Source organism: Coregonus lavaretus, assembly GCF_964263955.1.
Source record: "Coregonus lavaretus genome assembly, chromosome: 17".
Taxonomy (NCBI): domain Eukaryota; kingdom Metazoa; phylum Chordata; class Actinopteri; order Salmoniformes; family Salmonidae; genus Coregonus; species Coregonus lavaretus.
In genome coordinates this window covers 9,964,122-9,991,947 of record NC_140004.1, presented here as the reverse complement: position 1 = coordinate 9,991,947, position 27,826 = coordinate 9,964,122, and the positions used below count along the sequence as shown (strand labels likewise).

The following is a 27,826-nucleotide window of genomic DNA, read 5'->3' as shown; positions in this document are numbered from 1 at the left end:
AATGGTAGGTTTATTTGAACACTGAGGGACAGAATAACAACAACAAAATCCAGAAAACACATGTCAAAAATGTTATAAATTGATTTGCATTTTAATGAGGGAAATAAGTATTTGACCCCCTCTCAATCAGAAAGATTTCTGGCTCCCAGGTGTCTTTTATACAGGTAACGAGCTGAGATTAGGAGCACACTCTTAAAGGGAGTGCTCCAAATCTCAGCTTGTTACCTGTATAAAAGACACCTGTCCACAGAAGCAATCAATCAATCAGATTACAAACTCTCCACCATGGCCAAGACCAAAGAGCTCTCCAAGGATGTCAGGGACAAGATTGTAGACCTACACAAGGCTGGAATGGGCTACAAGACCATCGCCAAGCAGCTTGGTGAGAAAGTGACAACAGTTGGTGCGATTATTCGCAAATGGAAGAAACACAAAAGAACTGTCAATCTCCCTCGACCTGGGGCTCCATGCAAGATCTCACCTCGTGGAGTTGCAATGATCATGAGAACGGTGAGGAATCAGCCCAGAATTACACGGGAGGATCTTGTCAATGATCTCAAGGCAGCTGGGACCATAGTCACCAAGAAAACAATTGGTAACACACTACGCCATGAAGGACTGAAATCCTGCAGCGCCCGCAAGGTCCCCCTGCTCAAGAAAGCACATATACAGGCCCGTCAAATAAAACCTACCATTAAAATTATAGACTGATCATGTCTTTGTCAGTGGGCAAATGTACAAAATCAGCAGGGGATCAACTACTTTTTTCCCCTCACTGTACACATCCTGAAAAAGTCACAAGAAATGTCAGATTTTGAGATTTGCTTTTGAGATATTTCTTCACAGTTTTCAAAATTCCACAAAAAAGGCACTTTATATTTCTTTCACAATTATTTATGAGTATATACTGTATATCACAAATTGAGTTATACGCTGAACAAAAACATGAACACAAAATGCTGGCAACAGCTCTGGTGGACATTCCTGCAGTCAGCATGCCAATTGCACGCTCCCTCAAAACTTGAGACATCTGTAGCATTGTGTTGTGTGACAAAACTGAACATTTTAGAGTGGCCTTTTATTGTACCCAGCACAAAGTGCACCTGTGTAATGATCATGCTGTTTAATCAGCTTCTTGATATGCCACACCTGTCAGTTGGATGGATTATCTCGGCAAATGAGAAATGCTCACTAATAGGGATGTAAACAATATGTGCACAAAATTTGAGAGAAATAAGTGTTGTGTGTATGGAACATTTCTGGAATCTTTTATTTCAGCTCATGAAACCAACACTTTACCTGTTGCATTTATATTTTTGTTCAGCATATATTCCTTTATAGACAGTGACCGAGTCCAGGCTTATATCCATGAGAATCTGAACAATGTCCAGATACTGGACTCATTAAATGCCTGTTGAAAAACAGTGGCATGTGTAGGGTTGCAAAGAGATAGAATATTCCCGGTAACTTTCTAAATGTACCAGAAAGCATCCCAAATTGTGCAATCCTAGGCATGTGAGCCCTTGACCAGTGTGATTATGAAAAGACTTACGAAGACATCCTACAAAACAATTAATGCATGAGAAAGTCCGACAAGTAGATTTCCGATGGATCCGCCCCTTATCAGAAGTCATATTCAGCCGCACACTGCGCGAGATACTCCTCATATAGTTTTCCCTGTTGAAATAAGTTGAGAATGGTATACAGATGACATGTACGTAGCACATTTCATGCCTCAGAAATATATCTAATAGATACACCTGAATACACAGCTTCTTCAACCGAATTGCAGAATGATAATTATTGCAATGAAATCTCACCTTCTTGGCTTTGACGACATCCTGGACGTAATCACTGTACTCTGTGAGGGTTCTCTTCTCCTTCTTCGTCAGAGTCCTATTCCCTTGGCTGAGGACACAATCACATGACAACGGCTGTCAATCAAAGTGGGAAACGTATTCCATGAGTGGGGAAAAAACGGCGTAAGTGATGGATTTCTGTGTGGTTTTTTGTGCGTGACGGATTCTGCTTACCGGGCAAAATACTTGGCGAGACATAAGAAAAAGTAGCAGAGTGCACCAAATATGATCACAAACAATATCTGGCCATCTTCTGGTATCCAATCCCACAGAAAGACCACTACACCCTGTTGAGACGAGCATAGCAGCAGTATTTAGAACAGTATTTTGTCCAGTATTTTGAGGCAAAGGAAAATTATTCTGATTCCGAGTCTGGGTTGGTCATGCTCATGACAAGTCTTAAAATGCATTAGAACAGCATCGTAATGCATCTACAGGAGTGCCTAGGGAGGAGGGGCTAGGGGGCGATTTGGAATTCAGGGTATGAATGTTACAGTCAGGGGTTAGGAGTCAGAGGTTACCTACCGTGGAGAGCCAAAGGGCTTTGGCCAGCCCTTCTCCCAGCAGCTCCTGCAACTCCTCTGGGGAGAGGGTGTTGACGATAAAGCTGAGAATGGAAAGGCACGGCAAGAGGATGCCCAGCGCCCCACACAGGAAGGAGTGCAGACGGACACTGCTGTTGAAACTCAAGTCCGCCCTGCAGGAACACAGACAGAGGCCAAGGGGTTAATGGAGCTTTGTGGCATGTAAAGGCAATAAGAGAGGAATAGCCTGGTCTCCTATTTTTGGGGTTCAGTGCCTTGCTCAAGGGCACAACAGTAGCGTGACACCAGCAACTCTCCAGTGGCCAGTTCAGGCCCAACCTTTTGGTTACTGGTCCACCTCTCAAACCACTAGGCTACCTATCGTTTCCTGCTCTTACCTGTCCTGGGCCAATTTGCTGTCGATTGTGGAGGAGATGAGGTCACAGTCCTTCTCCAGCTGGTCCAGTGTCTTCTGGACGGCCTGGTTGATGGTCTTCTCTATTGTCTGACACACTCCGTCGATCTGGTTCACACACCGGCTCAGCTGGACAACAGGACAGAGGAATAAGCAGCTAACCTCTTGGTCACACAACATCATAATCCATAAAGTACACTTATTGCATTTGGGATTTTGAGTTTCAATTGACAGTGGTTATGACACTCTATGAAAGTTGAGTGTATTGGCCAGATTTTGTTGGAATAGTGATTTGGCAGTAATATAGAGGCATTTTGATCATGGTCCAAACACACCAAGACAGTCGTGAAGAGGGCACGACCTCGCCTATTGCCCCTCAGGAAACAAAAGATTTGGCATGTGTCCCCAGATCCTCAAAAAGTTCTACAGCTGCACCATCAAGAGCATCCTGAATGGTTGCATCACCGCCTGGTATGGCAACTGCTCGGCCTCTCGGACACATTAGGTCTCAGTGGTGTAAAGTATTTAGAGTTGAAGTCAGAAGTTTACATACACCTTAGCCAAATACATTTAAACTCAGTTTTTCACAATTCCTGACATTTAATCCTAGTAAAGATTCCCTGTCTTAGGTCAGCTAGGATCACCACTTTATTTTAAGAATGTGAAATGTCAGAATAATAGTAGAGAGAATGATTTATTTCAACTTTTATTTCTTTCATCACATTCCCAGTGGGTCAGAAGTTTATATACACTCAATTAGTATTTGGTATCATTGCCTTTAAATTGTTTAACTTGGGACAAACGTTTCGGGTAGCCTTCCACAAGCTTCCCACAATAAATTGGGTGAATTTTGGCCCATTCTTCCGGACAGAGCTGGTGTAACTGAGTCAGGTTTGTAGGCCTCCTTGCTCGCACACGCCTTTTCAGTTCTGCCCACAAATGTGACTCTGATTGAGGTCAGGGCTTTCTGATGGCCACTCCAATACCTTGACTTTGTTGTCCTTAAGGCATTTTGCCACAACTTTTGAAGTATGCTTGGGGTCATTGTCCATTTGGAAGACCCATTTGCGACCAAGCTTTAACTTCCTGACTGATGTCTTGAGATGTTGCTTCAATATATCCACATAATTTTCCTTCCTCATGATGCCATCTATTTTTTGAAGTGCACCAGTCGTCCCGCCTGCAGTAAAGCACCCCAACAGCATGATGCTGCCACCCCAGTGCTTCACGGTTGGGATGGTGTTCTTCGGCTTGCAAGCAACACCCTTTTTCCTCCAAACATAACGATGGTCATTATGGCCAAACGGTTCTATTTTTGTTTCATCAGACCAGAGGACATTTCTCCAAAAAGTACGATCTTTGTCCCAATGTGCAGTTGCAAACCGTAATCTGGCTTTTTTATGGTGGTTTTGGAGCAGTGGCTTCTTCCTTGCTGAGCAGCCTTTCAGGTTATGTCGATATAGGACTTGTTTTACTGTGGATATAGATACTTTTGTACCTGTTTCCTCCAGCATCTTCACAAAGTCCTTTGCTGTTGTTCTGGGATTGATTTGCACTTTTCGCACCAAAGTACGTTCATCTCTAGGAGACAGAACGTGTCTCCTTCCTGAGCGGTATGACGGCTGCGTGGTCCCATGGTGTTTATACTTGCGTACTATTGTTTGTACAGATAAACGTGGTACATTCAGGCGTTTGGAAATTGCTCCCAAGAATGAACCAGACTTGTGGAGGTCTACAATTTATTTTCTGAGGTCTTGGCTGATTTATTTTAATTTTCCCATGATGTCAAGCAAAGAGGCACTGAGTTTGAAGGTAGGCCTTGAAATACATCCACAGGTACACCTCCAATTGACTCAAATTATGTCAATTAGCCTATCAGAAGCTTCTAAAGCCATGACATCATTTTCAGTTTAAAGGCACAGTCAACTTAGTGTATGTAAACTTCTGACCCACTGGAATTGTGATACAGTGAATTATAAGTGAAATAATCTGTCTGTAAACAATTGTTGGAAAAATTACTTGTGTCATCCACAAAGTAGATGTCCTAACCGACTATCCAAAACTATAGTTTGTTAACAGGAAATTTGTGGAGTGGTTTTAATGACTCCAGTGTATGTAAACTTCCGACTTCAACTATATATATATATATATATATATATATATATATACACACACACACACACTGCTCAAAAAAATAAAGGGAACACTAAAATAACACATCCTAGATCTGAATGAATGAAATAATCTTATTAAATACTTTTTTCTTTACATAGTTGAATGTGCTGACAACAAAATCACACAAAAATTATCAATGGAAATCAAATTTATCAACCCATGGAGGTCTGGATTTGGAGTCACCCTCAAAATTAAAGTGGAAAACCACACTACAGGCTGATCCAACTTTGATGTAATGTCCTTAAAACAAGTCAAAATGAGGCTCAGTAGTGTGTGTGGCCTCCACGTGCCTGTATGACCTCCCTACAACACCTGGGCATGCTCCTGATGAGGTGGCGGATGGTCTCCTGAGGGATCTCCTCCCAGACCTGGACTAAAGCATCCGCCAACTCCTGGACAGTCTGTGGTGCAACGTGGCGTTGGTGGATGGAGCGAGACATGATGTCCCAGATGTGCTCAATTGGATTCAGGTCTGGGGAACGGGCGGGCCAGTCCATAGCATCAATGCCTTCCTCTTGCAGGAACTGCTGACACACTCCAGCCACATGAGGTCTAGCATTGTCTTGCATTAGGAGGAACCCAGGGCCAACCGCACCAGCATATGGTCTCACAAGGGGTCTGAGGATCTCATCTCGGTACCTAATGGCAGTCAGGCTACCTCTGGCGAGCACATGGAGGGCTGTGCGGCCCCCCAAAGAAATGCCACCCCACACCATGACTAACCCACCGCCAAACCGGTCATGCTGGTGGATGTTGCAGGCAGCAGAACGTTCTCCACGGCGTCTCCAGACTCTGTCACGTCTGTCACGTGCTGAGTGTGAACCTGCTTTCATCTGTGAAGAGCACAGGGCGCCAGTGGCGAATTTGCCAATCTTGGTGTTCTCTGGCAAATGCCAAACGTCCTGCACGGTGTTGGGCTGTAAGCACAACCCCCACCTGTGGACGTCGGGCCCTCATACCACCCTCATGGAGACTGTTTCTGTCCGTTTGAGCAGACACATGCACATTTGTGGCCTGCTGGAGGTCATTTTGCAGGGCTCTGGCAGTGCTCCTCCTGCTCCTCCTTGCACAAAGGTGGAGGTAGCAGTCCTGCTGCTGGGTTGTTGCCCTCCTACGGCCTCCTCCACGTCTCCTGATGTACTGGCCTGTCTCCTGGTAGCGCCTCCATGCTCTGGACACTACGCTGACAGACACAGCAAACCTTCTTGCCACAGCTCGCATTGATGTGCCATCCTGGATGAGCTGCACTACCTGAGCCACTTGTGTGGGTTGTAGACTCCATCTCATGCTACCACTAGAGTGAAAGCACCGCCAGCATTCAAAAGTGACCAAAACATCAGCCAGGAAGCATAGGAACTGAGAAGTGGTCTGTGGTCACCACCTGCAAAACCAGTCCTTTATTGGGGGTGTCTTGCAAATTGCCTATAATTTCCACCTGTTGTCTATTCCATTTGCACAACAGCATGTGAAATTTATTGTCAATCAGTGTTGCTTCCTAAGTGGACAGTTTGATTTCACAGAAGTGTGATTGACTTGGAGTTACATTGTGTTGTTTAAGTGTTCCCTTTATTTTTTTGAGCAGTGTATATATAAACACTCAGCAAAAAAAGAAACGTCCCTTTTTCAGGACCCTGTCTTTCAAAGATAATTTGTAAAAATCAAAATATCTTCATTATAAGGGGTTTAAACACTGTTTCCCATGCTTGTTCAATGAACCATACACAATTAATGAACATGCATCTGTGGAACGGTCGTTAAGACACTAACAGCTTACAGACGGTAGGCAATTAAGGTCACAGTTATGAAAACTTAGACACTAAAGAGGCCTTTCTACTGACTCTGAAAAACACCAAAAGAAAGATGCCCAGGGTCCCTGCTCATCTGCGTGAACGTGCCTTAGGCATGCTGCAAGGAGGCATGAGGACTGCAGATGTGGCCAGGGCAATAAATTGCAATGTCCGTACTGTGAGACGACTAAGACAGCGCTACAGGGAGACAGGACGGACAGCTGACTGTCCTCGCAGTGGCAGACCACGTGTAACAACAACTGCACAGGATCGGTACATCCGAACATCACACCTGCGGGACAGGTACAGGATGGCAACAACAACTGCCCGAGTTACACCAGGAACACACAATCCCTCCATCAGTGCTCAGACTGTCCGCAATAGGCTGAGAGAGGCTGGACTGAAAGCTTGTAGGCCTGTTGTAAGGCAGGTCCTCACCAGACATCACCGGCAACAACGTCGCCTATGGGCACAAAACCCACCATCGCTGGACCAGACAGGACTGGCAAAAAGTGCTCTTCACTGACGATTTTGTCTCACCAGGGGTGATGGACGGATTTGCGTTGATCGTCGAAGGAATGAGCGTTACATCAAGGCCTGTACTCTGAAGCGGAGGGTCCGTCACGGTCTGGGGCGGTGTGTCACAGCATCATCGGACAGAGCTTGTTGTCATTGCAGGCAATCTCAACGCTGTGCGTTACAGGGAAGACATCCTCCTCCCTCATGTGGTACCCTTCCTGCAGGCTCATCCTGACATGACCCTCCAGCATGACAATGCCACCAGCCATACTGCTCGTTCTGTGCGTGATTTCCTGCAAGACAGGAATGTCAGTGTTCTGCCATGGCCAGCGAAGAGCCCGGATCTCAATCCCATTGAGCACGTCTGGGACCTGTTGGATCGGAGGGTGAGGGCTAGGGCCATTCCCCCCAGAAATGTCTGGGAACTTGCAGGTGCCTTGGTGGAAGAGTGGGGTAACATCTCACAGCAAGAACTGGCAAATCTGGTGCAGTCCATGAGGAGGAGCTGCATTGCAGTCCTTAATGCAGCTGGTGGCCACTCCAGATACTGACTGTTACTTTTGACCCCCCCTTTCTTCAGGCACACATTATTCAATTTCTGTTAGTCACATGTCTGTGGAACTTGTTCAGTTTATGTCTCAGTTGTTGAATCTTGTTATGTTCATACAAATGTTTACACATGTTATGTTTGCTGAAAATAAACGCAGTTGACAGTGAGGACATTTCTTTTTTTGCTGAGTTTATATACACATACAGTACCAGTCATACGTTTGGACACACCTACTCATTCAAGTGTTTTTCTTTATTTTTACTATTTTCTATATTGTAGAATAATAGTGAAGACATCAAAACTATGAAATAACACATATGGAATCATGTAGTAAACCAAAAAGTGTTAAACAAATCAAAATATATTTTATATTTGAGATTCTTCAAAGTAGCCACCCTTTGCCTTGATGACAGCTTTGCACACTCTTGGCATTCTCTCAACCAACTTCATTGAGGTAGTCACCTGGAATGCATTTCAATTAACAGGTGTGCCTTGTTAAAAGTAAATTTGTGGAATTTCTTTCCTTCTTAATGCGTTTCAACCAATCAGTTGTGTTGCGACAAGGTAGGGGTGGTATACAGAAGATAGCCCTATTTGGTAAAATACCAAGTCCATATTAATGGCAAGAACAGCTCAAATAAGCAAAGCGAAACAACAGCCCATCATTACTTTAAGACATGATGGACAGTCAAAACGGAAATTTTCAAGAACTTTGAACGTTTCTTCAAGTGCAGTTGCAAAAACCATCAAGCGCTATGATGAAACTGGCTCTCATGAGGACCACCACAGGAAAGGAAGACCCAGAGTTACCTCTGCTGCAGAGGACAAGTTAATTAGAGTTACCAGCCTCATAAATTGCAGGCCAAATAAATGCTTCACAGAGTTCAAGTAACAGACACATCTCAACATCAACTGTTCAGAGGAGACTGCGTGAATCAGGCCTTCATGGTCGAATTGCTGCAAAGAAACCACTACTAAAGTACACCAATAAGAAGAAGAGACCTGCTTGTGCCAAGAAACACGACCAAATGTGAGATTTTTGGTTCCAACTGCCGTGTCTTTGTGATGAGACGCAGAGTAGGTGAATGGATGATCTCCACATGTGTGGTTCCCACCGTGAAGCATGGAGGAGGTGGTGTGGAGGTGCTTTGCTGGTGAAACTGTCAGTGATTTATTTAGATTCAAGGCACACTTAACCAGCATGGCTACCACAGCATTCTGCAGCGATACGCCATCCCATCTAGTTTGCGCTTAGTGGGACTATCATTTGTTTTTCAACAGGACAATGACCCAACACACCTCCAGGCTGTGTATGGGTTATTTAACCAAGAAGGAGTGCCATAGAGTGCTGCATCAGATGACCTGGCCTCCATAATCACCCGACTTCAACCCAATTGAGATGGTTTGGGATGAGTTGGACCGCAGAGTGAAGGAAAAGCAGCCAGGGGGGGGACTAGGGGTTGTAAACCCCCGGGCCTGATCAGCTACCTTTAGCAGCCTCAGGCCTGAGTAAAAAAACGTTTTAAAAGGAGCTTAGACCACTGACTCCGGCACGCCTTGTGTACTTTCTGGTATAGTGGGGCCTCCCTCTCTCAGCGGAAATTAATTGGTGCAGGACGAATGTATAAATCCACCAACCATCCATCGCACAGCCTCACAACCATTGATCACCGGATGAGGGAGCGATCACTCAGGCCTGAGGCTGCTAAAGGTGGCTGATCAGGCCCGGTGGTTTACAACACCTAGTCCCCCTGAGACGGCATATAACTCTCCCAGCTGTCATAATAAAAGTGATTCATCCTGTTCTCAGCGATCCACAGCCATCAGATCTCCTGATTGGGAGTGCCTAAAATCCAGACCTAACCCAACGATGTTCAACAGCTGAAGATCGATTACAGGGAGTAGGCTACACTTGACGGAAATGTTCTGAAACAACTCCATAGCCTCCCTCCAGAGGACAGTGTCATGGGTTTAATATTTTTTTTCTCATTCGTCCACTGTTCACATGGTTTCAAAATATAATTATTTTGCACATAAAAGCCTCATATCTATCCTAAATACCCTATTAATTATAAGTTCAGTAGAGATAATAATACTACTTGAATGACTGTCACATTAACTGTGAGGCAAGCCAAACAGGGACAGAGGGCGGTATGGTGGGTGGGCCTAAATATCCTGTGAAAAAACACCAAGACATTTTGTTCTCATTGTACATACACATTGAATTATCAGGAAATGCTTTGAGAATGCTTTTCAACCTATATTTGTGACTTTGTGCAGAGATTTTTAGAATGTTGCCAGCCCTGATTATCTGGACTAGGGTCTTCTATATTGGACGAGGTCTCTGGATAGACTTGTCTAGCCTAAGTCCATGATGTCTTACCTTCTGGGGGTTGGGGATGTATATGGTGGGCATCTCAAAGCCACACTTGTTCAGCCCTGGTCGGCGACACAGTTCCTGAACTATCTGCATCATGACACGCTGTTCATGGGAAAACAACAAATTAAACAGGAAAGGTATTCTAGGTATTCCATGTATGCAATATTCTAAGCTTGGGGAAATAACATGTGCTATAATACATAAGCTGGTTGATTTGAGCCCTGAATGCTGCTTGGCTGACAGCCGTGGTATACAGTGCATTCGGAAAGTATTCAGACCCCTTGACTCTTTCCCTCATCAATCTACATACAATACCCCATAATGACAAAGCAAAAACTGAAATATCCCACTTACATAAGTATTCAGACCCTTTATTCAGCACTTTGTTGAAGCACCTTAGGCAGCGATTACAGCCTCGAGTCTTCTTGGGTATGACGCTACAAGCTTGGCACACCTGTATTTGGGGAGTTTCTCCAATTCTTCTCTGCAGATCCTCTCAAGCTCTGTCAGGTTGGATGGGGAGCTTCACTGCACAGCTATTTTCAGGTCTCTCCAGAGATGATCGATCCGGTTCAAGTCCGAGCTCTGGCTGGGCCACTCGACATTCAGAGACTTGTCCCGAAGCCATTCCTGCATTGTCTTGGCTGTGTGCTTAGGGTCGTTGTCCTGTTGGAAGGTGAACCTTCGCCCCAGTCTGAGGTCCTGAGCGCTCTGGAGCAGGTTTTCATCAAGGATCTCTCTGTACTTTGCTCCGTTCATCTTTCCCTCGATCCTGACTAGTCTCCCAGTCCCTGTCGCTGAAAAACATCTCCACAGCATGATGCTGCCACCACCATGCTTCACCGTAGGGATGGTGCTAGGTTTCCTCCAGACGTGACGCTTGGCATTCAGGCCAAAGAGTTCAATCTTGGTTACATCAGACCAGAAAATCTTGTTTCTCAGAGTCCTTCAGGTGCCTTTTGGCAACTCCAAACGGGCTATCATGTGCCTTTTACTGAGGAGTTGCTTCCGTCTGGCCACTCTACCATAAAGGCCTGATTGGTGGAGTGCTGCAGAGATCGTTGTCCTTCTGGAAGGTTTTCCCATCTCCACAGAGGAACTTTGTCAGAGTGACCATCGTGCTCTTGGTCACCTCCCTGACCAAGGCCCTTCTCCCCCGATTGCTCAGTTTGGCCGGGCGGCCAGCTCTAGGAAGAGTCTTGGTAGTTCCAAACTTCTTCCATTTAAGAATGATGGAGGCCACTGTGTTCTTGGGGACCTTCAATGCTGCAGAAATGTTCGGTACCCTTCCCCAGATCTGTGTCTCGACATAATCCTGTCTCGGACCTCTACGGACAGTTCCTTCGACCTCATGGCTTGGTTTTTGCTTTGACATGCACTGTCAACTGTGGGAACTTATATAGACAGGTGTGTGCCTTTGCAAATAATGTCCAAACAATTGAATTTACCACAGGTGAACTCCAATCAAGTTGTAGAAACATCTCAAGGATGATCAATGGAAACAGGATGCACCTGAGCTCAATTTCGAGTCTCATAGCAAAGGGTCCGAATCTGTTTTTTATTTTTAATACATTTGCAAACATTTCTACAAACCTGTTTTGGCTTTGTCATTATGGGGTATTGTGTGTAGATTGATGAGGAAACATATTTATTTAATACATTCTAGAATAATGCTGTAACGTAACAAAAGGGAAGGGGTGTGAATACTTTCTGAATGCACTGTATCAGATCGGGTATACAAAATATGTATTTTTACTGTTCCTCAGGGGGTTGAGATATATGGCCAATATACTACGGCTAAGGGCTATGTGCAGGCACTCCGCGTTGTCCAGTCACACCACGTATACCACAGCCCTTAGCCGTGGTATATTGGCCATATACCACACTCCTCTGGCTTTATTGCTTAATTATGATGTGATAATAAAAGTACATGTAATACAATTGTTATACAACACAGCAACTGCCATAATGTGCTTCAAAATCTAATCCATTCTGAACCAACTAGCATAAATGAACACACATTTTTCTCTACAGACATTGATCCAGTCACTGCACGGACAGCAGAGGGATCTAGATGGAGGTTAAATGGACAGTGCATCGTCGAAGAGTAACTGACCTGTCTGTCCGTCTCCCTCCCGGCTTCATCTGCCTTGCTGAGGTAGAAGCGCAGCTTGTCCGCAACCTTATCGCTCAGCTTCTCCACAATGTTGAGCGTGCGCTTGCACAGCGCCTGGCCCATGGGGTCAAAGAACACAAAGACCAGGTCCGCCTGCTCCCCTGGAAAGAGGCACCCCCATGTAGAATGTTTTTATTTAAAAATAAAATTGTCACATGCGCCGAATACAACTGGGTGTAGACTTTACCTTGAAATGCTTGCTTACGAGCCCTTCCCAACAATAGCAACACAAGAGGAATAAAATAAAATACAAAAATGGAGCTCTATACAGAGTACCAGTACCAGATCAATGTGCAGAGGTAGGAGGTATTTGAGGTAGATATGTACATGAAGGCAGAGTAAAGTGACTAGGCATTAGAGTGATACAAAATATATCCTCTTTGTGATATCCCATCCTCCCCCACCCACCAACATACCATAATGATTACACAAGGTGATGCAGTCCTGCCTATGTGACGGGATCAGGGTGTGTGTGTGTGCATGTGTGCGTATACTGTATGTCAAGCCACACCAGCGAAGGGAATGAGTCATACCAAACGACGTGATAGCGCGGTTGACATCAAAGGGATAGACCATGTCCCCATCCACCAGGCCCGGTGTGTCCACGAACGTCACCAGGCTAAACTTCTTCTGCTTGGAGGTGGAGATCTCAGCCGACAGATAGTCCGTAACACCTACAACACAACAAAGTCAGCCGGCCCCAATTTGCTCCTTATCCCTCCCCCTATGCCCTAACCCTTTACCTTTGTCAGATCTGTAAGGTCTGGATAGGTGTAAGCAGTGTAGTGGTGGAGCTTCCACCATATTGCTTCCACATTACAGATCTGCAAACATTGAAGGGGCCAAGAGGAAGAGGTAAGGAGTGAATTGGGACTGGCTGTGTGCATACAGTGCCTTCAGAAAGTATTCACACCCTTTGACTTATTCCACATTTTGTTGCGTTACAGCCTGAATTCAAAATGGATTAAATATTTAAAAATTCTCACCCATCTACACACAATACCCCATAATGACAAACTGAAAAGTTTTTTTTTTTTTTTTTATGTTTGCAAATGTATTGAAAATGAAATACATAAATATCTCATTTACATAAGTATTCCCTGAGTCAATACTTTGTGGAAGCACCTTTGGCAGCGATTACAGCTGTGAGTCTTTCTGGGTAAGTCTAAGAGCTTTCCACACCTGGATTGTGCAACATTTGTCCATTAATCTTTAACAAATTCTTCAAGCTCTGTCAAATTGGTTGTTGATCATTGCTAGACAACCAATTTCAGGTCTTGCCATAGATTTTCAAGTAGATTTAAGTCAAAAATGTAACTCGGCCACTCAGGAACATTCACTGTCTTCTTGGTAAGCAACTCCAGTGTAGATTTGGCCTTATGTTTCAGGTTATTGTCCTGTTGAGAGGTGAATTCATCTCCCAGTGTCTGGTCGAAAGCAACCTGGTTCAGTCTTTCCTCTAGGATTTTGCCTGTGCTTATTTCCATTCTGTTTCTTTTTAATCCTGAACTCCCCAGTCCTTAACGATTACAAGCATACCCATAACATGATGCAGCCACCACTATGCTTGAAAATAGTGAGTGGTACTCAGTAATGTGTTGTATTTGCCCCAAACATAACACTTTGTATTCAAGACAAAAAGTTAATTGCTTTGCCATGATGCATGTTTTGGAATATTTATTATTCTGTACAGGCTTCCTTCTTTTCACTCTGTCAATTAGGTTAGTATTGTGGAGTAACTACAAAGTTGTTGATCCATCCTCAGTTTTCTCCTATCACAGCCATTAAACTCTGTAACTGTTTTAAAGTCACCATTGGCCTCCTGGTGAAATCCCTGAGCGGTTTCCATCCTCTCCGGCAACTGAGTTAGGAAGAACGCCTGTATCTTTGTAGTGACTGGATTTATTGATACACCATCCAAATTGTAATTAATAACTATACCATGCTCAAATGGATATTCAATGTCTGCTTTTTATTTTTGACCCATCTACCAATGGTTGGCCTTCTTTACGAGACCTTGGAAAACTTCCCTGGTCTTTGCGGTTGAATCTGTGTTTGAAATTCACTGCTTGACTAAGGGACCTTATAGATAATTATACATGTGGGGTACAGAGATGAGGTAGTCATTCAAAAATCATGTTAAACATTATTATTACACACAGAATGAGTTCATGCAACTTATTATGTGACTTGTTAATCACATTTTTACTCCTAACTTATTTAGGCTTGCCAATAACAAAGGGGTTGAATACTTATTGACTCAAGATTAAACTTTTCATTTGTAATTAATTTGTAAAAATGTTTAAAAACATAATTCCACTTTGACATTATGGGGTATTGTGTGTAGACCAGTGACAAAAAATCTCAATATAATCCATTTTAAATTCAGTCTGTAACACAACAATATGTGGAAAAAGTCAAAGGGTGTGAATACTTTCTGAAGGCACATACAGTAAAGTAAGCTGGACTAAAGTGTGGCCCTTTCTGGAGAACTTGTGGGTGATCAATAAGAAGTGGAGTCCCGCTGAAGGCTGTCAGCACCAGTCTGTTTAATTTGTTGCCCATAAAGCTGCAGTGCGATCAATACTTGGAAAGCTGAGGATGCTGCCCGCGGTGCTAGTCTGCAAGAACTGTCTATTCTAAAAAAAAAATTACTAAACGGTTTTGGATACACCTGCAGTAACAATTAGGATTAACCATTTGTAAACAATTTCAATAACCTTTTGATTGGATCCAGAGCTAGTAGTACACATTGTTTTACAGTGCAGTAGGCTACTTCACTAAAAACCCTCTCCTCAGGCAAAAACAAAACATGCCCTCAGAGATCAACCCTCAATTTGACTCGTAAGGTCTGAATTATGCCTTACAATCCCCATCTGCAGAGAGGCCTGTAGTAAGTGTTACCCACAACAGCTCTTCAACTGGCAGCTTTACAGAAGGGAGTGAGACATAAAGCTAGCCAGTGAAGAACGACTGTGAAGCAACGCACAGTGACATGACACATACACCATGTACTGTAGCTATGACTGACCCTCCCCCAACCCCTTCCCTCAGAATCAGAACAGGATGACTGTTGAGACACATACCCACCTTCCTCCCCCACTTGGAATGACACTGGGGCTTTTTTCATTGCGAGAGGCAGGTGTTACCAGCCAGTACAAATCACAGCCTTGTGCTGCTCTTGCTGTTGGTGCACATTCCCAACATTCTCCTACATCAACATGGCTGCTCGGTGCTCGCTCCCCTAATGCGTCAATCTCCCCAGCGGCTCGAGACAAGATGAGATGTCTCCATAGATTTCCGCCCACACAGCCCTGTCTCCAATCACAACACAACCAAGACTCAAGGACAAGGTCCCTTTCACGGCAAAACAGAGGGCCATGTCAAACACAGTTAATGAGGTCCAGCACCCATTACTGCGCTCCAGTTGGGTCCAGTTATAAGACATTAAGCGTGCAGCACAGACTCCTGTGTCCGATCCTATAGGGGTTAACAGACAGGAGACAACTTGTGCTACTACCGTTGTCAGTATGCAAGAAGAAGAACACCTAAAAATAGCCAATCAGATAGATTAGATACAGACATGCTGCCCCAGTATGGAATAGATTCCTTAATTGCAAAAGGCCCCAATAAGCTTCTTGAAAGGTGAAAAGGTAAAGAGAGTGATATTCTATTCTGGCCCTGTTAGCGCTGAGCTTGCCACCTCAGACAGAGAGGGATAGATATCCAGCATATCCAGTGCACCAGGATAAGGTCAAAGGCTGCAAAAAATGCTGCTTCACTGCAAGAAAATGTGACCCTGAGGGGCAGCACAGGGCAGGGGGCGTTTATATCAAGCGTCTCGAAGTAGGAGTGCCGATTTAGGATCAGTTTTGCCTTTTAGGTCACAATGAATAAGATTATAGGGACAGGGGGCGCTGATCCTTGTTTGATACATATGGCCCAACTGTGTTAAACCCAATCCAGGCAAACTCAAGTACTGTAGTATAGTATACCTAACCAGAGTTGGACCAAACTGACGGCTGTCAAAACGGATAACTTGACATTACATTTTGATGCTGTACATCAAATTTGAGATCTGAACGTAACCTCTTAACAAGAGATTGATTAAAGACTGCTGTTCCAACACTATGGAAATGATACTAAACGTATTACTTGATTAAACACCTGTTCCTCAGGAGTACACACACTTGTTCTGACAAGAGTGTCAAGCAAATAGAGAAATTCGTCTTGAAAGACAAGTATAAACCAGCAAACAAATGGCAATAATCTCACGGAAGACAGATATCAAACAGCGTTTCGATGAGTCATCCTCCGCCGCCTAATAACATCTCAACATGTCTTTGGAGAGCGGCGTTGGCGTCGGTGGTGATGTGAAGATAAATAGCTAGCTGTATCCAGGACAGATCCATGATGATTCTTCAGCGCCGGCGGGCGGCCTGTGGCTCCTCAGTCAGTGGCATTGGCTGCTGCTGGTGCCTTGGCTGCTCCATCTCTAATGGCCGTGACATTTCTCAGCTGCTCCTCCTCCTGACTCCACCGCATTGCCGTCGATGGGGCGTGTGACTTACAGCTCCGTACAGTAGTGTGCACTCTGCACTCTGTGAACCCTCTCTATCTCGCTCTCTCTCTGTACACATCTCACTGTCAATGTGGAGACACACTGAGCCGCACTGCACAGCCCTCCCCTGGGCTGAGACACCTTGGGCACACCCTCCAAGACCGTATCTACATTATTATTAGCAGCTACCTAGTAGCCACCACATTGGAGATCCAACCTACTGCCGCTACTCTATAGTCTGATGGTCCTATGTCATCCCAGTTTCACCTCCATCTTCCAAGATATAAATGACAGTGAAAAGCAACCACACAGAGTCTGCAGCACAGATGAAGTGGTAAACAACCCTGATATATTCAGAGTGCGCATACCAAATGGCACCCTATTCCCTATATAGTGCGTACCAAATGGCACCCTATTCCCTATTTTAGTGCGTACCAAATGGCACCCTATTCCCTATATAGTGCGTACCAAATGGCACCCTATTCCCTATATTGTGCGTACCAAATGGCACCCTATTCCCTATATTGTGCGTACCAAATGGCACCCTATTCCCTATATAGTGCATACCAAATGGCACCCTATTCCCTATAAAGTGCACTACTTCTGACCAGAGCCCAAACGGCTCTGGTCAAATCGTTTACTATATAGGGAACAGGGCTCTCATCGTAGTGTGCACTATTTAGACATCTGAGACGCAACCAGACTTGATGACTCAGAATTGAGCGTTAGTCATCAAGACGAACGACCTATAAGCTCTAGCGCCTATCAGACAGACACACCCTATGGAGGGAACCAAGCAGCAGTAGGTTACACTGGTCATGTTTGAACCAATACTTCAATAAGAAATCAATGCATTCCAAGTAGATTTGATGCAATGTTCTGATACCGTGGACAAAGTCACTTGGGTCAGATTTACAACTTTAAAAAGGTCCAATGTAGCCATTTTTTTCAATTAAAATGGTCAAAAAGAAACAAAAATAGCTTCTTTGCTAAATGCAATTTCTCAAGCAAGAATTTAGCTAGGACTGTCTGGGAGTGGTCTGAGTGAGAGGGGGGCCTAATTGGAGGAGCCTAATGGGAGGGATGTGTAACCTGAAAACTAGCTGTTGTTTGTTATTGGTCTATTAAAAACATATACCGCCTGACAGAGTGAAAAGGAAGCTGACATGTCTTTTCAAACAGCGCTTACACTAAAAGTGCATTATCATAATTTTCACAATTTCATAGTATTATTCCAACCTCAGTGTGGAAAAAAAAAATAATAATAAATATATATATATATATATATTTTTTTTTATATCACAGGAAAATCATATTTTAACTGCACTGTTCCTTTACGCCTTTGCAGCAGTGTAAAGTGTGCATTAATTACAGGGAATTAAAACAGTTTCCTGTGAAATGGTCTGTATTTACAAACAGGTGCAAACACTTTTAGGTGGTTCTGAGGTGCAACAAAATGTGCTTCCCATAAGAATAATGGACAGGAACACACAAATGTGTCATTAAGTTACAGGTGGGCAGACTTTCCTGCCACTGTGAAAATGACAATGGGTGGTTCAAAATAGGAATACAGCATAAAACAGTGAAATAGGCCCAATATAAAGCTGTGGAAGTTAGACGGCAATCAATTTTACTCTGTAATTACTTGCGCAAGAGAAAAACATTAATGGTGCCACAAACAGACTCGTACACTGGAAAGTATTTCCGATGACAGGGGAAACCCTACCTTTAAACTCCAGGAGTGGTCGGAAATGGGGGTAGAGATGGAGCGTGGCATTTCCCTGTGGAAGATAAAAGATGGTGAGAGAGGTGGTAGGAACAGACAGAAAATGTCTAGCTACGTGTGGACTTATTGGGAGCCCAGCCGGTCAAAAAGATGTCTGCCTCCTTGAGTAGCCAGGCGAGGCGATATTCTTGGTCTCAATGCCAGGGGCTTTGCTGCAGCTCGCGCATGGCTTTAAGCCCTTCCTGTATATAGCAGATAATCCTTCCAGTCCTTCACTAGAATTATATTATTCATCTTCATCTCTTTCACCAGGGGAGGGAGAAAGAGAGAAGCTTGTTGCCTAGCCCGAAAATACTGCAGATACGCCTCTCTCTCTCTCTCCGCTCTCTCTCCCTGCTCTCCCTCTCTGTGCAGCCCAGCCCCTCTGAGGATGGAGCAGCATGCAGAGTGAGCCATCAGCTGAGGATGGAGCAGCATGCAGAGTGAGCCATCAGCTGAGGATGGAGCAGCATGCAGAGTGAGCCATCAGATGAGGATGGAGCAGCATGCAGAGTGAGCCATCAGCTGAGGATGGAGCAGCATGCAGAGTGAGCCATCAGATGAGGATGGAGCAGCATGCAGAGTGAGCCATCAGATGAGGATGGAGCAGCATGCAGAGTGAGCCATCAGCTGAGGATGGAGCAGCATGCAGAGTGAGCCATCAGATGAGGATGGAGCAGCATGCAGAGTGAGCCATCAGATGAGGATGGAGCAGCATGCAGAGTGAGCCATCAGCTGAGGATGGAGCAGCATGCAGAGTGAGCCATCAGCTGAGGATGGAGCAGCATGCAGAGTGAGCCATCAGATGAGGATGGAGCAGCATGCAGAGTGAGCCATCAGCTGAGGATGGAGCAGCATGCAGAGTGAGCCATCAGCTGAGGATGGAGCAGCATGCAGAGTGAGCCATCAGCTGAGGATGGAGCAGCATGCAGAGTGAGCCATCAGATGAGGATGGAGCAGCATGCAGAGTGAGCCATCAGCTGAGGATGGAGCAGCATGCAGAGTGAGCCATCAGCTGAGGATGGAGCAGCATGCAGAGTGAGCCATCAGCTGAGGATGGAGCAGCATGCAGAGTGAGCCATCAGCTGAGGATGGAGCAGCATGCAGAGTGAGCCATCAGCTGAGGATGGAGCAGCATGCAGAGTGAGCCATCAGCTGAGGATGGAGCAGCATGCAGAGTGAGCCATCAGCTGAGGATGGAGCAGCATGCAGAGTGAGCCATCAGCTGAGGATGGAGCAGCATGCAGAGTGAGCCATCACCACTGTCAGTACCGTTAGGTTTACCCAGGCATACATGCATCGCTTAAGCCAGCAAGAAAAGTGGCATCTCATCGCATTGTACAACTATATGGAGTTAAAATAATGTCAAAACTAGATTTAATGCGTGCAACATTATCTGTGTGTTACGTGGCACCTGCATGCTTGGTTTTTGAAACTAATCTAACTCATACGAGCGCCATTTCACTGCACTGACATTGTTCAAGTCATAAAATAAAATTTTGTCCGATTTTTTCAGGCCTCAAAAGTAGAGTAATATGTCAAGATACAACCATGTCCCAATGTAATATACAATATATATAATAATATGTCATTTAGCAGAAGCTTTTATCCAAAGCGACTTACATTCATACGTGAATACAGTGCCCTCCGTAATTATTGGGACAATGAAGCATCTTTTCGTCTTTTTGCTCTGTACTCCAGCACTTTGGATTTGAATAGGGCAGACTATCAGCTTTAATTTGAGGGTATTTTCATCCATATCGGGTGAACGGTTTAGAAATTACAGCACTTTTTGTACATAGTCCCCCATTTTAGGGGATCAAAAGTATTGGGACAAATTCACTTATATGTGTATTAAAGTAGTCTAAAGTCTATTTTATATGGAATGTGCCTTAATGTGTTTGGACCCCAGGAAAAGGAGCTGCTGCCTTGGCAACAGCTAATGTGATTCCCTAATAAATACAAATACAAAAGTAAATAAATACAAATGGTAAATAATGTACTGTCATTTTAGAGTCACTTTTATTGTAAATAAGAATATATTTCTAAACACTTCTACATTCATGTGGATGCTACCATGATTACAGATATTCCTGAATGAATCGTGAATAATGATGAGTGAGAAAGATAGACACACAAATATCATACCCCCCAAAAAGGCTAACCTCCCTTTGGTAGAGCTAGTAGAGCACGGCGCTTGTAACGCCAAGGTAGTGGGTTCGACCCCCAGGACCACCCATACACAAAAATTTATGCACGCATGACTGTAAGTCGCTTTGGATAAAAGTGTCTGCTAAATGGCATATTATATTATATTATTAATGTAATGGTGAGTGGTTAGCATGTCTTGGGTGTATGATATTTCTGTGTCTAACTTTGACTTGTCATTATTCACAATTCATTCAGGACTATCTGTAATCATGGTAGCATCCACAATAATGTAGAAGTGTTAAGAAACATATTCTATTCTAATTTACAATAAAAGTGACTCCAAATATCACAATACATTATTTACCATTCATTTCTATTGGCCACAAAATTGTCTGAAACACAACCAAAACAAACAGCAAATGCATCCAACAAGTTTGTAGTCAAAAGCTTGGTGTAATCATTGCGTGCTAGGAATTTGGGACCAAATAATACACTTTTGACTACTTTAATACATATACAGTGAGGGAAAAAGTATTTGATCCCCTGCTGATTTTGTACGTTTGCCCACTGACAAAGAAATGATCAGTCTATAATTTTAATGGTAGGTTTATTTGAACAATGAGAGACAGAATAACAACAAAAACATCCAGAAAAACGCATGTCAAAAATGTTATAAATTGATTTGCATTTTAATGAGGTAAATAAGTATTTATAGACTGATCATTTCTTTGTCAGTGGGCACACGTACAAAATCAGCAGGGGATCAAATACTTTTTCCCCTCACTGTAGTGTTTAAGTTAATTTGCCCTAATACCTTTGGTCCCCTAAAACGGGGGGCCTATGTACAAAAAGTGTTTTCCTAAATTCCTAAACAGTTCACCCGGTATGGATGAAAATACCCTCTAATTAATAATAATAATAATATAATAATATGCCATTTAGCAGACGCTTTTATCCAAAGCGACTTACAGTCATGCGTGCATACATTTTTTGTGTATGGGTGGTCCCGGGGATCGAACCCACTACCTTGGCATTACAAGCGCCGTGCTCTACCAGCTGAGCTACAGAGGACCACATTAAAGCTGACTGTCTGCACTTTAACCTCACAGTCATTATATCATTTATAATCGAAAGTGCTGCAGTACAGAGCCAAAACAACCAAACATGTATCACTGTCACAATAATTACAGAGGGCACTGTACATCGACGTGTAGATCCAGCTATATGCCTAAATCCCAAATGAGTGGAAATTATTTGAAAGTGTACATTTAACATTTACATTTACATTTTACATTTTAGTCATTTAGCAGACGCTCTTATCCAGAGCGACTTACAGGAGCAATTAGGGTTAAGTGCCTTGCTTAAGGGCACATCGACAGATTTTTCACCTAGTCGGCTCGGGGATTAGAACCAGCGACGTTTCAGTTACTGGCACAACGCTCTTACCCACTAAGCTACCTGCCGCCCCAACATGACAGCACCAACGCTGTGAAGAAGATTTCCTGAATACAGTGGGGGAAAAAAGTATTTAGTCAGCCACCAATTGTGCAAGTTCTCCCACTTAAAAAGATGAGAGGCCTGTAATTTTCATCATAGGTACACGTCAACTATGACAGACAAATTGAGAAGAAAAAAATCCAGAAAATCACATTGTAGGATTTTTAATGAATTTATTTGCAAATTATGGTGGAAAATAAGTATTTGGTCACTTACAAACAAGCAAGATTTCTGGCTCTCACAGACATGTAACTTATTCTTTAAGAGGCTCCTCTGTCCTCCACTCGTTACCTGTATTAATGGCACCTGTTTGAACTTGTTATCAGTATAAAAGACACCTGTCCACAACCTCAAACAGTCACACTCCAAACTCCACTATGGCCAAGACCAAAGAGCTGTCAAAGGACATCAGAAACAAAATTGTAGACCTGCACCAGGCTGGGAAGACTGAATCTGCAATAGGTAAGCAGCTTGGTTTGAAGAAATCAACTGTGGGAGCAATTATTAGGAAATGGAAGACATACAAGACCACTGATAATCTCCCTCGATCTGGGGCTCCACGCAAGACCTCACCCCGTGGGGTCAAAATGATCACAAGAACTGTGAGCAAAAATCCCAGAACCACACGGGGGGACCTAGTGAATGACCTGCAGAGAGCTGGGACCAAAGTAACAAATCCTACCATCAGTAACACACTACGCCGCCAGGGACTCAAATCCTGCAGTGCCAGACGTGTCCCCCTGCTTCAGCCAGTACATGTCCAGGCCCGTCTGAAGTTTGCTAGAGTGCATTTGGATGATCCAGAAGAGGATTGGGAGAATGTCATATGGTCAGATGAAACCAAAATAGAACTTTTTGGTAAAAACTCAACTCGTCGTGTTTGGAGGACAAAGAATGCTGAGTTGCATCCAAAGAACACCATACCTACTGTGAAGCATGGGGGTGGAAACATCATGCTTTGGGGCTGTTTTTCTGCAAAGGGACCAGGACGACTGATCCGTGTAAAGGAAAGAATGAATGGGGCCATGTATCGTGAGATTTTGAGTGAAAACCTCCTTCCATCAGCAAGGGCATTGAAGATGAAACGTGGCTGGGTCTTTCAGCATGACAATGATCCCAAACACACCGCCCGGGCAACGAAGGAGTGGCTTCGTAAGAAGCCTTTCATGGTCCTGGAGTGGCCTAGCCAGTCTCCAGATCTCAACCCCATAGAAAATCTTTGAGGGAGTTGAAAGTCCGTGTTGCCCAGCGACAGCCCCAAAACATCACTGCTCTAGAGGAGATCTGCATGGAGGAATGGGCCAAAATACCAGCAACAGTGTGTGAAAACCTTGTGAAGACTTACAGAAAACGTTTGACCTGTGTCATTGCCAACAAAGGGTATATAACAAAGTATTGAGAAACTTTTGTTATTGACCAAATACTTATTTTCCACCATAATTTGCAAATAAATTCATTAAAAATCCTACAATGTGATTTTCTGGATTTTTTTTTCTCATTTTGTCTGTCATAGTTGACATGTACCTATGATGGAAATTACAGGCCTCTCTCATCTTTTTAAGTTGGAGAACTTGCACAATTGGTGGCTGACTAAATACTTTTTTTCCCCACTGTATGTACCAGTGGTGACTAACAGGCTGCAGTGATCATAGCTATGGCTATAATGAATGAGATTCATAGAGCCTGCAACAGTAAACCATTGGTAAGCAATTATTAGTATACCACAAGGTTTATTTTTATGCTATTCAATCACCACTGGCTGAACACGAAGTACGTTTTTCATAACATGGTTAAAAGTGCTTTGAGAGACATTCATAGCAGTGATGGTGTGGTGCTATAAACCTACCGTCAGTGATTCTCTTTTCCGACCACTTGTGATAAATGTAAATCCCTGCGTTTCGATGGCAACACCTGTTTTCTGTATATGTTCTTCCACATACCTGAAATGGCAGTAAGTGAAATTGGGTCAACAATTGTGTGAAATGTACTGCACATTGACAAATTCCATCACTGGGAAAATCCCAGAATCAAACTTACTAATTATTATTGATTTCAAATGTATAGGTGACTATGAGATTCATGATATCCTTTAGGATACAGTGATAATAATGAAAATGTTGTGAAACAAAAACAGAATCTTTACATGTCCTTTTTATTCAACAGACTCATACATCTACATTCTTAGGTAATTCATATCCTCACTAAATTGCTTGATACCTTTCTTTCCATTAGGAAATGTCTAGGATAATCACCTGATTGTTAGACCACAATGTCTAGGCTAATACTGTATCTTGTAGCACCTCCAATCCCTATGTGGACATTCGTCAGCCTCATTTTAACAAACATATTTCCCCCTCTCTCCCTCCCTCCCTCTCTCCCCCTCTCCCTCCCTCCCTCCCTCTCTCTCCCTCCCTCTCTCTCTCCCTCTCTCCCTCCCTCCCTCCCTCTCGATTGTGGCCTAGCCTGTGCTGGTCCTTAGCAGTTATATTGGGGAGCTATATTACCAATTAATAAATGAGCTTTTTCCAGCAGAGTGGTTCCCCATTATCATCACAATGATCTTCTTCCGTGGAGGAAGGAGCTGGAGACCCAGGTGGCTTGCTATCTTCACCAGCCCTGAACACACACAAACATACACAGATCAGGCGGCTTTCCTTTCTTTTGGACACTACTGTTACAGAATGGGTCAGGCAAGCCGTAATATCAAATGTAATCACATTTTATTTGTCACATGCTTCGTAGACAACAGGTGTAGACTAACAGTGAAATGCTTATTTACGGGTCCTTTTCCAACAATGCAGAGTTAAAGATAAGATAAAGAATAAAACACACAGTGAATAACTAATAAATAAATATGATACTTTACTATATCGGAGTTAGGGTCATCCAGTACGCCATACTACCTGTCTCAACAGATAAGTGTTTCCGTCTGCCTCTGACATATCTGATTAAGACACTATACATAGAGAGCCGGCAGACAGGACTCCACTACATGAGAGTGGCATCAGAGGGATTTAAGCAACATTTGTTTTCACTCAAAGTGATCCAATGAACTACAAATAACAAAGTAATCTGTTATAATGGCAGTCTTTATTCGACACCTGCTTTAGGATACCTGACTTGCAGATATAGTCTGGAAACCAAGGCAATTCCACTATAACAGAATTATGTTTTGACTCAGTTTTTTTTTTTTTATGTATGCCAAACAAAAACCATTGACTTCAAAGTTTAACAAACCATACAACTCTATGTACAAGGACTACTTTTAACAATTTCCACTGAAAATTTTACAAAAACTAATTTAGTGGAAGAACTGTGCAGATGCAAACTTTGGTAACGGAATTACGGTAAAATCTCCCTCAGGTTTTTATGCAACCATGTTTTCTAAAAACTCTTAAATATCTGCTCTCGAATTAAGATTCAAAGATACCTGCAGAAAGAATGGGGTGTCAGTATGACATGGCACCTTGAGTTTGAAGAAATCTCTTATGGTTTTGAACTACAGTAAGTGAAGTGGATTTACACCCGGTAATGGAATTAAGGTAACAGAATTACATCATGGGTCCCTGATCTGTACTACACAGAAATGCATAATTATAGATATGAATGTCATTCTCCTCATGTTTCACATAGGTCTATGATAGTTTCAGATTTGGTTCAGTCCAGTCGGTCTGTGGACGTTAACATCAAGGCCAGGGTGGAATGACCTAATTCTGATTTCCCATTGTAGCCAATTCAGTTGCAGTAATTCCATTACAGATTTTTTGGTAATTCCGTTACCAATTTGGTAAAATAATTACGAATTTTAATCACTTAATAATTAATAAACAAAATTGATATCACTAGGTCTACAATTACTTGTTACTTCTGTGAACTTTCATTATCCTTCCTCCTCATGAGGGAGAGAAATTATAAAATATCTTAAAGATATGTGGGTTTGTGGTTACGGAATTACAAGGAAATATTTCTTAAAATTTACAAAAGGTAAACAATTTCTCCAAAACTAAATATAAGTGTTGATATTAGTTGGCAGGGGTCTTTAGGTCAACATTATTGTGTTTTGATGTATTTCTGATATGTTTAAGACTTTTTGTGGTAGATGTTTTTAAGACCCCATTTCATCTGTTTATCCAGAAATCACAGCCTTTACTTATGCCACATTTTTAAGATTAAAAAATGGTTGAAAAACGTATCTATGCCTTCATTTCCCAAAAATATAGACTCTTAGCTTTAATTTGAAACCCAATTTGATAAACTCCTATAAACTTCACATATTGGTGGTGCTCATGGGTCCTTTCGAATGGAAATGACCATAAATAAAAAAAGGGCATATTGGCTTCAAGTCTGTGATGAGTCCTTGTAGACCCTACAGCCTACTTTGAACTACCATAGCCTCAGTTGTATTTGAACATATGATGATGTTATCTAGTTTAGGGAATAGGCCATTAACATACAGTAGGCCCTAGCCCCTGAAAGCATGATCTGGCCAACAAACTGTAGGCTATATTTCTTATTTAAAATATGGCAAAGATTACATATGACCAATATTGTGCATTTTCCTTAATGACAAAAACACACCCAAACACTTGGTTAAAGACTTTTACCACTGTAAAATACCCTACCCCTGGGATTCATTTCAGTGTTTGTTTGGGGTGAGTGACATTACTGGAGCGTGACAGACAACGCTTGATGATTTACATTTTTAGTCATTTAGTAGACGCTCTTATCCAGAGCGACTTACAGTTAGTGAGTGCATTCATTTTGATCAGAGTAGAATATTCGAGCATGTGTAACACAAGCAGAAACTTTAAAATGAAATGCTACTTTGTTGCAGAGCAGACATGACGAATATGCACGGCTGTTATATTGATCATGTAGGCTGTGTGCAGCAATAGTTTGCTATTTACCGTTTTCGCTGTCGATATATAAATTGTGGCATTCTCTCAAGATTCGTTCACTGGGTGTGGTGATCGCGGATTCCAGAGGGTTTGCCACAGAACGGGGCTTTCTACCGCCCGACATGACAGTTGTAGAACTACCTTCCACCATCTTTCAAATGACAGGGGCACGATTACAGCAGTGTTGCCAACTCCTCAGTAAGGAAAGTAGCTATTGGCTGTCCTAAAAGTCGCTAGAAGTCGCCAAGTGACGTCATCACCTAATTTGCATAATTGGCCATGTGCATGTAATTGTGACGGACGCTGTAGGAGAGAGGAATAACGTCGTGGGAGAGACAAAAAGGGAGTAAAAAACACCCTACATTTACATCCCGCCCTGAATGTAAGCCAGGGCGGGATCAGCCAGCTGCGGCTTCCCGCATGCGCGATTCATTTTCAGTCTGGACAAGGAGTGGTAAACATCTCCTGCTCTGACTGCAGATGGGAGGGACTGCTACGGGAGGACTGGGCTGTGAGTGTTTCGGGACAGGGGTGGGACGTCAGCACCCGCTGCTCGTTGAGAAGAGTAA

General features: G+C 43.3%; 1 protein-coding gene across 1 annotated transcript; it reads right to left on the bottom strand.

The window, feature by feature from the left end:
• Positions 1–27,420, bottom strand: LOC311144844 (uncharacterized protein). The gene is made up of 12 exons (XM_084181001.1): positions 27,267–27,420; positions 24,864–24,975; positions 24,206–24,299; positions 18,673–18,727; positions 12,919–13,059; positions 12,326–12,486; positions 10,213–10,311; positions 2,782–2,927; positions 2,385–2,556; positions 2,034–2,146; positions 1,821–1,908; positions 1–1,677 (listed from the first exon to the last, which is right to left on the bottom strand). The coding sequence occupies exons 1-12, from the start codon at positions 27,406–27,408 to the stop codon at positions 1,624–1,626; spliced, it is 1,377 nt and encodes a 458-aa protein (XP_084037127.1). The 5' UTR covers positions 27,409–27,420; the 3' UTR covers positions 1–1,623.
• Positions 27,421–27,826: the final 406 nt, after the last annotated feature.

Coding starts and splice junctions, on each gene's coding strand:
- LOC311144844 (XM_084181001.1), bottom strand. CDS start 27,408: ATGGTGGAAGGTAGTTCTACAACTGTCATGTCGGGCGGTAGAAAGCCC. Junction 13,060..18,672: donor ACCACTCCTGGAGTTTAAAG/GTAGGGTTTCCC, acceptor GTTGTGTTGTAG/GTGTTACGGACTATCTGTCG. Junction 10,312..12,325: donor GGAGGGAGACGGACAGACAG/GTCAGTTACTCT, acceptor TCCCATGAACAG/CGTGTCATGATGCAGATAGT.